Here is a 17362-nt window from a genome sequence, read left to right as displayed (position 1 = left end):
GGTTTAAATCCATGTTACCAGTTAATTAACCTGGGTGTTGACCTTACCTTTCTGACCCTCATTTCATCACCTATTAAATGGAAATAATAACAACCATAATAACAATATCAATACCACCCAATTTGAAGTTTTCTCTGTTACGGGAAACTGATCGACACACCTTATGACCTCCATTAAATTTAATTATATCATCCTTTTTTTTTAATTTAAATTTTATTTTCTTGTTTAAAGTATTACAAATAGTAGTACATATGTCTTCTTTTTTCCCCCATTGACTTTCCCCCAGCCTCCCCTACCCCTCCTGGCACATGCCCTGACCCCAGCCCCCCAGTGTCTTGTGTCCATTGGTTATGCTTATATGCATTCATATAAGTCCTTCAATTGATCTGTTACCCCAACCCCAACACTCTTTTTTTAATCCCAGTTTCTGATTTTATATCATTTTTATATTAGTCAGAGATATATGGCATAAGTTAATTACACTTAAACATTTATAATAATAAAAGCGTAATATGCTAATTAGACCGGACATCCTTCCAGACGAAGCTGGGGCTACGAGGGAAGACCAGGTCCCTGGAGCCAAAGGGAAGCCGGTGCCAGCAGCCAGGGGAAGGAAGGCCTACTCTTGCATGAATTTCGTGCATTCGGCCTCTAATATGTTAATAAAACCCAATTCAAATAATAGATAAACAAACCTGAGGGTTGGGAAGAAACCTGGAGGTACAATAAAAATAAATTTAGGAAAAAATCCAGAATCTCACAAATCTCTACTGCTGTTTTTTGGTTACCCATTATTATTATTATTATTATTATTATTATTACTATTTATTATTTGTTAACCCTCACCTGAGCATATTTTTCCATTGATTTTTAGAGAGAGTGGAAGGGACAGGGACCAGGGGAGACACAGAGAGAGAAACATCAATGTGAGAGAGACACATTGATTGGTTGCCTCTTACATGCACTCTGACAGGGGCTAGGGATTGAGCTTGCAACCGAGGTACAGGCCCTTGATTGGAATCAACCCTGGGACCGACCCTTCAGTCCGTGAGCCTATGTGCTACCCACTGAGCCAAATCGGCTAGGGAACCCTTTGTTATTTTTAGTAACCAAACCCTCATCCTCATTTAGCCAACATCTTAAATCCTGAACCCTGAACCACGCGGGGCGTGGAGGGAAACACACTCCACAGCTACTCACTGAGCCAAATCGGCTAGGGAACTCTTTGTTATTTTTAGTAACCAAATCCTCATCCTCCTTTAGCCAACATCTTAAGCTGAAACCTTTCTTTAAAATGACCCTTTTACCAAGCACCAAAGTCTGATGAAAATATAAAAGGAGAATAGACCCAAAAAGAAGCAAACATGTCATTAGTTCCTCCACAAGAGAGGATTCTGTCTTATCCAGAATGACCTTCACAGGAAAGTCTTCACATAAATCAACAACGAAAATGTAACTAAAAAATAAAGTTTTGCAATGGTTTCTTCAATTTACAAGTCTACTTGCTTTGGTTCTAGCCACCTTCTGAATCATTTCACAATGTTCTAGACTTAAAATGGCTTTATATAGAACACTTTCTTTGGATACTGCCACAAAGACTTTTGCTCATCTTTTAGAAAATGGAAATAGACATATGCAACTGAATAAGATATAATACATTGTGAAAAATGTGTATCCAGATACAGATAAATATATCAAATCTAGTCCTAAAATACTAGATTTTTAAACAGTATTCCTCTCCCTATTTCTAACAGTATCATTAAAAAAAATCAGGAGGAGAGGAAAACTTAATTACAACCTATTTTGTGTCAGATGTAAATCATTTTGAAAATATAATTTGATGTAATCCTCTAAATAACTTTATTTTACATCTAAGAACATTACGTTTATGGAGGTTCATACACTTAATATTATAACATGTCAGTCAATCATGAGGCCACATTTTTTGCTGTCCTTTGCATTCTATCATACTACTAGTGTGATATCTACATATTTACTCATGTGAATAAATTTAATTAAGTAGACCATTTTCCAGAAGCATTTATGAAGCATGCTTATGATATATAACAATGGCAGAGTATTTAAAATCTTGAAAGTATGTTATATCTTAAAAGAGTATGTTTAACAGAATATTGGGAAATGTGAACTTTTAAAGTACACATTACAAATTGATAAATACCGTAATAACAATGAGTTTTAAAAGAAGCCCTAAATGTGTTATTTGTAAAAGGTATAATAATGACAGATCGGTTGCATCATTTTAGCTGTAGAAAAGATAAATGTAATACACTTGCAGACACAAACACTAACACACAATTCCATCATATTGGACCTCAAATATGGAGTTGACATCCCAAAGATTATGTATAGAGGCCTAAGAAAAAAAGTAAAGCCATCTTAATCCTTTATCTTCGGTCTTAAATTTCTTATAGCCTGCCGAGGTATTAACATTGGTTTTCCTTTCTCTGCCAATGTTTAAGAATGTTAGCTTTACAGAAAATCCCTTCAGACACAGATCTGAGCTGAGGTTTCCAATAGGAAATCCATCACTGTGAATGTCCGCTGTTGCCTGCTAAAATGCAACACTCACCTAGGACGGCATTAAGCTGGACAATTTCACATTTCCCTGACTAACGTGGCTGGAGAGCCAAAGGTACTAATTTTATTCTAAACTAAAAATCATCTAAACAAGAAGACACTTACCATTTTAAAATGAAATTGCATATACCATTAAGACATACTTTTAAAGGAAAAGGGCATTTATTAAATCTATTTGTATTCACTTGGCAGACATTCACATACCAGGGACCATGCTAGTTTACTGTCATTTGCAGAACTATTTGTTCCACAGTAAGCAGTTATCATCTCCACCTCAGCGGGAGATCTTAGCACATAATTAAGTTGGTCCTTTATAGAAAGTTTGCAATGCTGTCATCTGTTTATTGATAAAAAGAGAATTCCATTTCCAATGGGATTTAAAGTCCAGTTTTTTTAAAACCTTAAAAAGATAGCTCATATTTTTCTTAAAGTACTCCCCAATATCCTTCTTTTATAATTAACTGGGGAAACCCGCATTACTTCTACCTTTAAGACTTGGAATATTTGGCTTTTATCCCTAGGGATAATTAAATCACATTGATTTAGTTTCAGCTTTTTCTTTTATTTCCACAAAGAAAACCCTGGCCCAGAGCCTTACATAATAAGAGCAAATTAAAATAAAATAAATAAAATACAATACTATTATCATTAGTGTTCATATCTGATCAGTTTAAATTACCTTAATAATGAATATTTTCAGAAAGTCAACTGCATGTAGCAGTGACATGTCTAATAAAAATGTGCCCTGAGTGGGCAATGCCCCTATGGAGAAGGGATGGATTCTCACCAGAGCACAGAAAGGGGATGCTGCCATTAGCACTTACCACAGTAAGTCGAAGCCCGCCTAGGTCCTGAACATTGCTGAGAGCTTGCCTATGCCCACATTCTCCTAGATTCTGGCCACCACCCACTGGTAATTCTCCTGTCTCTTACCACACTCTCCTCTAGTGTTTAAGGGATTGGGGCCGCAGCTTCACTGAGAGGATACATTACTGCACTGGGCCTTGATTTGATAGGACTGCAAATTCAGGTTGGGTTGGTGGCCTTTCACCATAGACATTGATTCATTGACCATGAATAACCCATGGGCTCCAATACATTTGTACCAGGGCTCTAAATGTGTCTCCTTTTGTGTAGAGGACAACCATTCTTAGTATCTTAATTAGTAGATAAATGTCCAGATTTCATTTATCTACTTTCATTAGAAAATAAATGCCCAGATTTTGAAGTTATTTCACTTCACTGTTATGCAAGGAAACATTTCTGAGCAATAAATATGGTGCAGAAAATGACAAAACAACAACAACAAAACAAAACAGAGTGTAAGGTAGTGATAAAAAAAAATTCTGTGAAAGAAGGAAAAAGCGCCTAAGTTACTGGTAATGTGGCCTCACCTTCAAGTTTTATAATATAGCCTGAGTACAGGGTCATATTTCTAAAATGTTATAACACTGGAGAACATATAGTGACTGCTATATTCAGCTCCTTATCTGTACTTTTTCTTCTAAATAGTTCCAAAAGTTTCTTTGAAAATTGTTCACCCACATAAGGACTACAATACAAGAACTTAAAATAACTGATATCTAAGCACCTACACTTGATAAAAAAAAATGGACACTCCTTCCTGTAGACCTAAAAAGGCATAATACAGTTTAGATTCTATTGGAGTAAGGTAACTGCATTTGGATAATTCTGTCCCTGTTAAGAACTGTATTAAATGTATCTACGTTATTATAAAAATTATCACAAATGCCAACTTCTCCATATGTATGCTAATACTTGATTGAAGCTTTCACAGGGTGGTTAAGACCTAGATAAACAAAATCTGACCAAAAGAATATATTATGATCAATGCCTGGGACATTAGAGCTGAAATGTCAGGGGAAGGCATATAAAGGGAGAGAGTAGACTTCATTAGAACCTTTAAAAAAGCATAAAAACAGTTCATTAATAGATGACATTGAAAAGCTGGCAGAATGCATATGAAATCTCTCTAATTGGAGATCAACAGAATGAACACTGATTTTATGTGCTTTTAATCAAACACAATATCAGAACACAAATGTGGGCATATAGTAATGGAGAACAGAGGATAGCACATTATCTGACTAAAAATGCTTCATTCTGTTCCACAGCTCATAAACAAAGCATAGAAATTGGGAAGGTTTCAGGAGAGAGATTAACAGAATGAAAAATAGAACCCATGGAGAGAGATTAAATAAAATGGAATTATTTGGCCTAAAGAAGAATGTAAAAAAAAAATTAATTTGAGAATCCTTAAACAAAGACAAAATTTCCATTGGAAAGGATTAAAAAAAAGGTTTCATTTATAGTATGAGGACTTTAGATATAAAACATTGTGTGTGTGTTTGCTTATATAGGTGACAAATGTGGCCCTACTTTAACCACATGACCTCTAATGACCTTTTCATCAGATTCCATGAACATTATATGCATATATGCACTCTACATGGAACTTAGTGGATTTGACATTTTCAGCTTCGTCATTTTTTTTGTGGTTAAAAATGCATTTTGTGTTAATTCAGCATGATTAGTGAACACATTCCATCTGTCAGTAAAATTCTAAAATTACTAAGTTATAGCATTGAGCCAAAAAATGAAACCAAGTGGATGGGTAATTTTGCACTATCAAGAAGTAGTAAATTCCAGCTGTGAAAATAAAATTACATGAGAGAAGCTCTGGAATTTAAGATTAGTATTAATCTAGAGTAATAACTGATAGCTCTTGTATAGCTATACCTTTAGTCAAAAGAGGCACATGTAATTACTTTTAGTTTAATTGTTCTAAACTAAAGATTTTAGCATGCTCATTTCTTGCATTTGTTTCAGTGCCAACAAATACAGCACTTAGTGCCAAGACTTAACTGCATCTTCCAAAAAAAGATCTGGACAGTGCATGCCCAGTGATCAATGACCAAGTGTCATGAAATTTTTTTTTAAATGCTTTCTTATTATAAGAGTTTTCCAAAATTGGAACAAAGCACAGTGTTAATAAACTTCACTCCATATGGTCAAAGTTTTTGACAGCATAATAAGAGTAAATAATGTTAGCATGAACAAATAGTTTCTTCTCAATAAACACTTGTACTTTAATCTATTTACCAATCATTTATTCATACAAAATTAATAAGAAAAATTGATCACAATATTTCTAGAATTGATTTTCTCTACTGATATATATTCAGCATTATTTACTCTTTATTTATACTGGGAGGAACTTTAGAATAGTAAAACAATGCAGACACCCTTTTAAAAAGCACTATTACAATTCCTTAAATGACTTGCATAATGCAAAGAGTTAGAATCTTAGGAATGGCTTCATTCCCTGAAAACACTCCAGGTATGATGTATCTACAGCAAATGTGTGTATGTGTGTATACACACATACACATATATAATCATTGGAAAACATCAGGAAGAAGAAAATGCATGATCTCAAAAATAAAACTATATTTGTGTTTGTTTATTAATTTACTCAAGAGGAGATGAAATTTTTCAAATGTGTGGCCCGCATGACATAGATGGTAAGCTGTGGATCACACTCTGGATAGTTCAGAGTATGAACATGGAGTTAGATAATATTGAATGGCTGGTGAGAAAGTTATGCCCTGTTCAAATTTTTTTCATTCTTCCTAGTGAAGGGAAGTGTTGAAATCATATGGATAACGTGATCCATATGGAAGATCTGCTGTCTACTTTTGTTTTATAATATCTCTCAAATTTTTGAATTAAAGAAATGTAAATATTAATTGTAAGGTTGAGATTTCAAAGGACAATAAAATAAGTAATAACTTACTCTGACATCTATAACAGAAAGAGATAACAAAGTTCATATCTCAAACTAAATCCTACATTACCTGTCTCTCCACCCACATTATTTCCCACATGAATTATGAACAAGGAACCATATATGAACAGTGGTCTAATGGCATGAAAAATCTAGCATTCAAAGTGCATCCTGGACTTTGAATCTAGACTGATTGAATCATAAGTATGGCTAACAGAATAGTCATCTATACAATATCAGTACTCTGTACACAGATCACAAAGCTAATAAATGGCACAGTTACAACTCTATATAAGGTCTTTTATTCTCTTTACTATATAATGTCCTGAAATGTTAATGGATAATAATGTATAGTCTTTTCATAAGCAAAATCTGATACCACTTGAATCCTCAACTGATTTTAATTAATAAACACAAATATAAGTTTTCTTAAATGGATAAAAAATAATATTTTCTATATATAAATGCATTACCATACATTGGTGTTAAAAAAAGCATTACCAACTTTCACTCTACTTATTTTCATTTACTAATATACAGCATAATCATATAAACATAGTACTAAGCAAAATAGACTAAGCCCTGAAAATGTAAATGGTAGAATATTCTCCAAGGAAATAGCCAACCCAAATGTTATGCAAACAGAAACATAAACCAAAACAAACATGAATATTTTTGTTCTAATGGTAGCCTAAAGAAAGAAAAATGTTAAAGTTCTACATTTCTTACATATTGTTATTATACGGTGTGTAACACTCATTCTTCTCACATACTGCTATAAATCTACAACTAGTTTTTGCTTGTGTGTGTGTATATGTGTATGTGTGTGCGTTATTTTATTTTTTGTTTCTAGAGAATTAAATATAGTTGGCAAAGGATGAGGGGAGCAAGTATTTTTCAAACAACAATGTCATGGACTATTAAATTTCTTACTCTATTTCTTTAAGAAAATCAGCTACACAAATTGGTTCTTATTAAAACAAATATGTAGTTTCTCTTTGTGACAAACTCAATTATAAACCTCACTGGGCAAAAGCTATTTTCTCTTATGGCTTTTGCTACAGATCAATCCAAAGTTTGAAATAGTTTGCCTGCCTCCTGACTCATTGTGTGGACTCCATTTCAGTTTTGTGCAACAAAATTTAAATATCACAGTTTTCTCTATTATTAAGATAGAGAGAAAAAAATAACATGACATCAGCAAATAATGTACATCTTCTTAGTAAAGAGAGAGTCAATGCCTGAAAGGTACTGAAGATAGTTACAGGAAGACTAAATGTGTTCCACTTAGACAGTTTAATGATTCACATGCAGCTCATTCATTTCTTTGTAGAGAAGCTAGAGGACAATTTCTATGGATAGGCTCTCCTTCAAGGGCGTTATTCAAACCAAAATATTTCAGTATAAAAGAGGCTCTTTATTTATCTCCTCATACACACACACACACACTCACACTCACACACTCACACATAGATATACTCACAAGTACAAAAATGACATTGACAGAAATTGGCCTACACTCAAGCAATGAGGGTTGAAGCCTGCATCCACAGCCGAGATTACAGCACAGATGCAGATCATATCAATTGGGCAGCAGAGAGCGCCACACCCCCAGAGAGGGTGCAGATAGCGGCCAGTCCTCCTTCCAACCTGCTAACATAAAGGTACATAACCCCACCCTGCAAGCATCTAAGACAGATATTGTGATGTCACATGTTAGAAAATGTCTTCACTGAATAGGTGTAAGTATGCACTGTTTTCCAAAATACAGAATGTAGTACATCATGCTTCCTGCATATATGAGCACAGAACTTTTCTTCCATGAATTATCTTGAAATCATGGGACTATCATTTGCTAAATGTTATTCTTTTTCATCGTTATTATTGAGAGTATTACAGATGTCCTCTCCCCGTTTTTTCCCCTTGCTCCCCACCACCTGGTTCCCGCCCGGCCCCAGGCCTTTACCACCCTATTGTCTGTGTTCATGGACAAGGCCTATATGCATATAAGAGCTTTATCTAATCTCTTCCCTTCCCCCTTTCCTCTGAGATTCGTCAGTCTGTTCCATGTTTCCATGCCTCTGGTTCTATTTTATTCATCAGTTTATTTGGTCATTAGATTCCACATATAAGTGAGACAACATGGAGGGACCTGGAGATGATTACGTTATGCAAAATAAGCCAGTCAGAGAAAGACAAATATCACATACTAAATGTGATTCTAAGTGCAAGGTAATAAAAATTCTGCAAATAACTAAATTTGTATGTAAGTAAATTAAAATAGTATGAATAATTTTATTATATTTGTAGTCATCAGTATTAAAGCTTTCTCCCCAGGCCCATTCCAGGCTTCCTATCCTAAATGTTGACAGAATCCTGACTCTGAATACAGTCACATCTGCTTTGAATGAACTCTCATGCAAAGTGACAACTTGAGAACTGAGACTCTATGGTGTCAATAGGACAGATTTTATTAACTGTTTTGTGCTTTATTTGCTAATGAATGCATAGTAATTGTAACATGTAGCAGTAACCTTTAATATGAAAATGTGTTATTCACATTCATACACTAGAATACCAGAAAATGTTATGCTTCAAATTAGTATAGAAAATATAACACTATTTATGTAAACATTAAGAATGCTATAATCTATTAGGTACATATTAATGAATGCTTACCAATAGAGTAAAAGTTAAACAGAAAACATGTGAATGATGCATAACCACTTCTGGCTTCAGGACAGGTGGAGGAAGAGAAGGAAAAGGGTAGAGGTGGGCTTTAGTTGCTATTGCTGGGATTTGGGTTTTTAAAAGAGATCTCTTAGGCCAAATATTAACATCTATTTAAAATGGTACATGGTGCTTACTGTATAACTTTCTGTACAAGTCGGTAAGTTTTAAATGCTTTATAATTTAACAGGCACTTTCTTTAATTAAAAAAATTCTGATCCTTATATCCCTATAGCTTGAGTAGCCTGATTCAAGTTTCCTCACCAGGCATTTAGGGAAAATAAAAACACACTTTAATCAATTCTATCTTTTGGTTTGAGCATGTTCAGTGTTGGGAAAAACAGGCTGTGGAAAGTACAAAGGTACTGTGGGAAGCTCAAGTTCCTCTCACAACCTCCAGTTAGTGTGATTACAGCTAACACATTAATTAAAAATAATTAGCCAAGCAGTAGTTTATACATCAAAACTGCTCAAAAGAAGCAAAAGATTCTTAACCAATTTAGAAGCAAGACTCTCTTACATGGCACAGAATTCTAGATAAGGTGAAGGGAGATAGGAAAAGAAATCAGGAAATGCAACCACAGGGAGGTGTGATGTAGCAGAACAAATTGTGGAATCCAGAGACTTGGGGAGTGAGTAAGGCATTGACCAGAAACTCCCAAGCAGAAAAACTGATGAAAATAATGTTTCACTGGGAACTGGCAAATGTGAAATCCAGCAAATGAATTTAACACAATTTTGTCTAAGAAGCCTGAAAGTCCTATCTTTAACTTAGGCAAACTTTGTCTTCTCTAATCAATTGCTAGATGATATTTTTTTATTTCCCCAACAATGCTAAGTTTGGTGTATTCACCTATAAATTAGTCTCAAATAAATATTTAATAAGTGTTCATGAAATAAATTACACCTGACAACTATTGTTCACTTCTGTCTAGCTTTCAACATTTTTAAGATAGGATAAAATATATTAAACAAAATGAATACGTTCTCCATTTTTGCAATGTTAATTAAGGAATAAATGTTGTAAATAAAATAAATGATTTGAAATGAAAACATTACTATTTCAGAAACAAATACTAACAAGTTATCACTGTCATCTATTAAAACAGAACAAATGCTTTCATTATTTTTCCTATATTTTTATCATATTTATGAATTAATATTCATTGAATGAATGAAAAATCATATGAATTTAAGCAGAAAAATTAAGTCTAGAACAATATGAAAATAGTATTTTGTCGTTTCTATTTATTAAATGCTAATATCATGTACATCCTCTAAAATAAGATAGTTTTATCCCATCTTTTTTAAAATCTATATTTCCAGAAATAGTTTTGACTTATACTAAGCAATACTTACTCTTTTGCTTTACCCCTCCTTTCTTTTTACGAAATAGCCAACCTGAGATTGTTGACTCTGAGAACACAGAGACAGACTTTCTCATGTAAGACTTCAGTCTCATCAGAATTGTGTTCAGATTCATTGCACTATGGCCATCTCAGATGATGACATGAACACCATAGGTAAGATCCAAGGTCACACAACACTCACCACAGTTGGCTTCGTCTGATGCGTCTGCACAGTCCGGATCCTCATCACAAACCCACAGCTTGGAAATGCAATGCTTGGTAGTTTTACATTGAAAATAGTCTGGAGAACAGCTGTTTTCAGCTTAAGAGGAAAACACCTATTAAAATGCAGCTTTGGACAAGTATAGTTGTGGGGTGGGGGCGGGGCTGGGTAAGGGGTGTAGATATTGAGCAAAAAAGGATACTCTATATAAAAAGCAATTGACAAACAAATGCTTAAGGTAGTTGAAAATGTATCATCTTTTAATTAAGGATGCTCTGAAGGTGAAGAGTTTTAACTTCTAATTATAATGTATTCATGATGTCTTTCAGTAGAAATAAGTATAAACGTATTTCTCCAATGATGTATTTGATAAAAATCAGAGTTTTCAAAACAGTCCCACCTAAATTAGATCACATTTAAAAACTAACTATATACACAAACAATTAAGGGAGTTTCAGAATAATTTTTCCAGATAAATAAATTTTAAATTTTATATATAGTCAGCTTTATAAATGAAAAAAAATTACTAAAATTGAAAGATACTAGTCAATGAAGAAATAAAAAGCACAAAATTTACCAAAATCTCTAGTTGTGTTGTCTTTTAGGGAAGAGGTGAACATCTGACTTAGACTGTAAACCATATCACAAATCCTAGTGAGTTTAATGATCAGCTTCTAGAATGGCTAACCATAAAGACCTGGGGCTGACTTTATTCTGAATGCATCATCTTAATCAAATTGCTGGATGATTGCACATTATTTACTGATAAAATTTTTAGAGGAATAAAATAAAACTTTCCAAAAGACAGAAATGTTCACAGCATATCTTGAAATCCTGAAACTTGACAGGTGCTCTATCTAGCCTTCAGAGCCTCTGTGTGTGTGCGTGTGTGCGTGTTTGTGTTCGTGCACCATCCTGCCTGCCTATGCACGTGTTTGTAAATTGTTTTCTCTTTCACTTAAAGTAATTTGAATTTAGGCAGTTGATGGAAATAAGAGGTGAACAAAATGGAAGATATTTTACTATTGTTCTTTGAAGTAGCTTGTTACGATACATTAAATAGGGTCTTATTTACAGTTTTTAACAAATAGTTTTCTTGTTATTTTTCCCAGATTTTATTTCTTCTCGTATGTTTAAATGTATTTTATGGGGGTAGGATGGGAAGCAACATCTAATTAAAATAGAGTTAATTTCAAGTGACTAACTAATCATTAGAAAATTAACTATACCTACTTACTATGAGCAAAAAAATAAATGTATGAAACAATTCCATAATCACCTATAATGCTGTTTTTGCTGCTTCTCTTAAGAATGATATGAATGAATGAATTTTGTTTAATTATTGTCACAATTTCCAAGTAGCTTTTAAGTAAAGATGACCCATGTTTTAATTTTCTTCAATTTCTTCATTTAGAGCTTATTAAATAACCCATCCCAATAACCAATAAACAACTGTATGGAATTATGTGGCACAGTTGCTATTATATATTTCGACATTGTGTAAATTTACAATGCATAATAATAATTTTTAGACCAATTTCAGTTGGAGGTCAGAAGTAATATAAGACAGAACATTCTTAGGTGACTTACGACAGTCCTTTTCATCTTCCTCATCACCACAGTCATCTTGTCCATTACATCTGAGGTTTACTGGGATACATTTCTGATTCTTGGTACACTTGAACTGACCTGAGAGGCAGACATGTGTATCTAAAAGATAAAAAGCAAAATTATTTGTGCCGAAACTCGTGTCTGCATTTAAATCAGTGTGGGCACACCCTGGCCAGATATCATTCAGATACGCCAGGGTTGTGGCTTTGTTTCCCGGTCAGGGCACATACACTGTACAAAAATCAACCAATGAATGCATAAATAAGTGGAACAACAAATTGAGTGATTTCTCCTCTCTCTCTCAAATCAACAATAAAAAATGTCAGTGTGGACATAATCAGTTAAGAATTAGATTTATGTTCCTTAGTTAAAAAATTAATCACCTACCACAGTTGAGTTCATCAGAATTGTCTCCGCAGTCATTCTCTCCATCACAGATGAAAGCAGGCAGAGCACAGAGCCCCGTTCCACACTGAAATCGGCCTGGCTGACATTTAAATTCAGCTGGGGGAGAAAACATACAGGCATTGTGGAAGGACAATCTTAGCTCATGACTTCCTAAACAGAGCTTTTCTGACGCTCAAATGTTCATACTATTATTATAGTAAGCATATCCTAGAGCACAATGGCAGTGTCTCACATCTATAGCCATCGGATTCAGATGCACAGCTACACTATGAACAACTCAGATTGCCTCAAGATAACATTTCAACTAAAGTTAAGAAAGCAATTAGCAACCTATAAATATAAAGGTATAGATTTAAAAACATAAATGCCTCCTTACTTCAAATAAATGATAGAGAATTTAGTGACAGAATAGAATTTATTGTAATTTTAAAAAATACTTACTCCAATATCATTTTTAAAAATCATTTATCTTTGGTCACTTTGACACCTGTTGTGTGTAAGAGAGGAATATCGCCTCCAAAACATACTTCCCAGAACTACTTAGCAAATGCTACCTATAGGTATCACATTTTAAATCAGATTTATTTATATTCATTTCTATAATTGTATTAATGTAAAGGGCAATGTCTTATAAATACTAACGATTTTTATGTACAACACATATTTTATTATAGTAAATAAACCCCAGATAATAGTTCATTTTATCTGCTATATTTTTGAGTTTTCATAAGGAATAATAATAATGAAGTAGGATTTATTAAGTATCTACTAAGTATCAGGCATTGTGCGAGGCCCTTTCACATACAGTAACTAATTGAATCTCATCATAAACTTCTCACCTCAACATCATAAGCACTTTTATAAATGAGGAAATTAATCTTCATGGACAGAAAAGTTTCAAGTGTCAGACTCAGAATTTAAATCCAGATCTGACTTTGAAGTCTTCTCACAAACTATCTTGCTGGTAATAAACCATTTTTTTTGACTGATGATCCTAATGTATGTTACTAATCACTGACTTTGAGATTAATAGAAACTAATAATGATTTATTAATTCAAGCCAGTCGATCAAATGTTGATAAATTGTATTTTAGATTTTTTATGGAAAATAACATGTTTATAATTATGACATTAATTAAACATTTTCTTAACATTTAAAAAATAACTCTTAGTACATGCTGACTTCCATAGAAGTGAGTTCTAAAATGCTGAGTCATGTACCTATAATCTATAACATTTATTAAACACACTCAATGTTTCAACTGTGCTATACTTAATTTTCTCATGCTCTAAACATGTTCATTTCCTCTATTTTCTATTGCTTCCTGTGAAGTTTCTTGTAATATTCCTTTGCTACTAAAAAACCCTCCCATAAGAATGAGGTAAATTCCTGCTTCTATGTCTGGGAAAGAACTGGGAAGCCTCACTGACTTTTAAATTTGCCTCTAGAATGATCCATGGTAAATTCAAATCTCATAGGAAATGGAATTACAAACTCATGATGCCAGAGAATTTTTGATGCATGTCTCCTATCTACATTTATGTAAAAAACATTATGTAAGTATGCAAGTATGTGAAACTGGGATCAAGCTTTCCTGTCTTTTAAAGTGCAAGTATAGGTATTGTCAGTATCTCTTAGTAGCCCCCAATGTTGATGATATAGCTACTCAAAAATGAATTCTACACACTCCACAGATTCATGTACATCATTTCCACCTCACCATGACTCTCGAAATTAAATTATGCCTACAGATGTTCAATGCTGTTAACCCATCAACTCCAAGTAAGAGATCATTTATTAAAAGATCACAGAGACCTGGTTGATGTGGCTCCGTGGCTGAGCGATGACCTATGAACCAGAAGAAGGTCTTGATTTGATTTCCTGTCAGGGCACATGCCTGAGTTGCTGCTCAATCCCCACTAGGGGGGTGCGGGAGGTAGCCAATCAATGATTCTCATCATTAATGTTTCTATCTCTCTCTTTCTCTCCTTCTCTTTACAGTCAGTAAAAATATATTTTAAAAATCACAAAGATAATGCCACCAATAAGAATGTGTAGTATTGGTATTTAACCAAGATAAGAGGTTGTTAGGTATTAGATGTCTCTTAGGTTCCCTTCAAAAGACATTAAAGTTTTGTTTGCTCACCATACAGTCTGACTTTTCATAAATTGTCAGTATTTAAATACTGCAATCCTGTCAGTGCATAAATGTGAACAAAACTCATTAAACTAAATGTGTAGTTAATTTTTGTATATCAATTTGATTGCAGCATGAAATTTTAGTCTGGATTAAAGTAGAGTTCAGGAACTGACACTATGTTAGAAGGGAAAGCATTGGTGTTAATGACTCTCTGTGCAGAGCATCATGGTGATATTTCCCAATAGGGAATCTGGGTGGGAAAGGTCATGTTCACATGAGGACTAAATTAACACATTTATGTGTGTTTATTTCTATGAATGACACAAATCAGTTGTATTTACTTTCTTTACCATATCGAGAGAAAGTTTACCTTATTGTGGGGAAATTAATAACTTTCTTTAAATGAGTAAACCTCAATTGGTACTCAATATTTCTTATTACGTTGATATTTATTTTAATTCAATAACTTAAAAAAAGAATAACTCAGCCATAATAGTATATCTATCCCATTCAAATAATACTTTTTATATGTCATCTCTCATAATAAAAATAAAAACAATATTAATAAATCAAAGAACAAATGATCTTTCAGAATCATAAAAAGAATATTAGAAAAGCGATGACTTTCATAACATTTTTTCTTCCTATTGAATATATTACTTGCTGCTTTCAAACATATAAATGAGCTATGTGAAAGGACTTCAAGTGAGCGATGGAATACAGCTTGTCAGGTAACTATCTAGTGTCTGTGAGTTTGAAACAGCCTTGTAATTATGTGGTGGGAAATCTGCAGAAGGAAGCAGCTAGCTTTCACTATGACAGCACATTGTCCTCCTTTAGTGCATGCCTAAGAAGAATCTTGGACGGAAATGTCAAGGCCAAATCATGGTAACCATCCACTGGGATGTTGAGGGAATTATAATGATTGACTACACAGGTATCTTCAAATTGACAGAACAGTATTGGAATGACCCATGGAGTGAACTATACAGGCTATCAAGGAAAAGTCGGCCGATTGTTCATTACAATCAAAGTTACCAAAGATAGCTTTAAAAAAATGCCAATCACAGTCAGATGTCCAGACATACCTAATTGCTAGTCACTTTAAGGCAACTACTAAGAGCATACTAAATTGCCTAACTGCAAACTAATGAGCTATATTGGAAAAATCTGACTTTTCATAGATTTTTGGTATTTTAATACTGACAGGAAAGTGCAAAAATTGTATCCGTTAATGGTAAGATTTCAGTCATTGAGTGACATTGAAAACTTCCCCATTTTTGTCTCCAGATTGGTGATATATTAAGTCAAAATCATGCTGATTGTTACTGTTCTGATCATTACATGAAGCAATGTAGTTATTCCATAAGTGAATAAAATTAGAAAACTAACAAATTGCTGATGCTGTCACACTAAACATAGTAGTTACATAAATAAGGCTGCAATAGGTATATCTCCAAGAAATTGCAACAAATTTTTGTTGTATTTTTAAATATAGACATATAAAATCTTTCTTTATAATTTTGAAAAGGTATCAGAAAGAGATTCTGTAGATGTAGCTTAAAGTTTTCATGTCAGGGATTTAAGAAGCTCTAAATTCTAAATTCCCACATTCTCTAATGTACTCACGACAATCATCAGGTTCATCAGATCCATCACCACAGTCATCCACGGTGTCACATTTCCACCAGAATGGAATACATTTATCAGTTTTGCAGCGAAACTTAAAAAAAAGAAAGAAAGTAAGAAAGTTGAAATCCTACTCGTATATAACAGGTATTTAAAAACTCACCAGGGCAGAGCCGCCTAGCCTAATCCCTTGTGGCAAATGTGAACTATGGTGGGTTTAGAGAATTCCATGGCAGGGAATAAATGCACAGCAATCAGCAGCAAAATAATCTTCCAGGAAAGCACATTGTCCAGGTAAGCCTCCTGGGACTGCCTGAGCACAGAGGAGATCGCCCATTCACATACTGTCTGTGGGTGCTATTGCACCAGACAGAGTTCACTGATTGCTACAGAGACCATGTGGCCAGCAAAGCCTGAAATACTTATTACCTGGCCCTTTATTGAAAAAGTTTGCTGAACACTGGAGAGGGGTAAAAATTATTAGGAAGAGGTACCTAGTTAATTTAGATTAACTTAATTGCATTGTATTTTCTCAGGAATCTTGGACAATTCAATTCACATTTCTGTCTCTGTTCCTTAGTCAGCAAATGAGGAGGTGAAGATAATCTGAAGGACCCTCTCCAGCTCCATTATGCCGTGATTCCATGAAATTTCCTGAACATTCACATACTGTCTTTGGTCATCATGAATATCTGCTCTACATAAATCTTAAGAATACTTCTTAAAGCAGGTGAGAATGATACAGTTATTTTCAGTTTGTAGAATGCTTAGTTAATACACATGAGCTTTTTGGATAAATAAGAGAGATTTTTGATAACTAAAAAGCTAAAAATAAGGCTGCAATAGGTATTTCTGCTGACTTTTA

General features: G+C 33.9%; 1 protein-coding gene across 1 annotated transcript in view; it reads right to left on the bottom strand.

Annotated features, from left to right (window-relative positions):
• Positions 1-17362, bottom strand: part of LRP1B (low density lipoprotein receptor-related protein 1B) — a 1756854-nt gene that overhangs the window by 184435 nt on the left and 1555057 nt on the right. The window contains exons 63-66 of the mRNA XM_014548045.1: positions 16498-16591; positions 12707-12823; positions 12299-12418; positions 10688-10807 (exon numbers count right to left, since the gene is read on the bottom strand). Of these exons, the coding sequence (XP_014403531.1) occupies positions 10688-10807; positions 12299-12418; positions 12707-12823; positions 16498-16591 (451 nt within the window). The remainder of the gene's footprint in view (positions 1-10687; positions 10808-12298; positions 12419-12706; positions 12824-16497; positions 16592-17362) is intronic.

The sequence above is a fragment of the Myotis brandtii genome, unplaced genomic scaffold, assembly GCF_000412655.1.
Source record: "Myotis brandtii unplaced genomic scaffold, ASM41265v1 scaffold493, whole genome shotgun sequence".
Classification (NCBI taxonomy): domain Eukaryota; kingdom Metazoa; phylum Chordata; class Mammalia; order Chiroptera; family Vespertilionidae; genus Myotis; species Myotis brandtii.
This window is presented reverse-complemented; position numbering and strand designations above follow the sequence as displayed.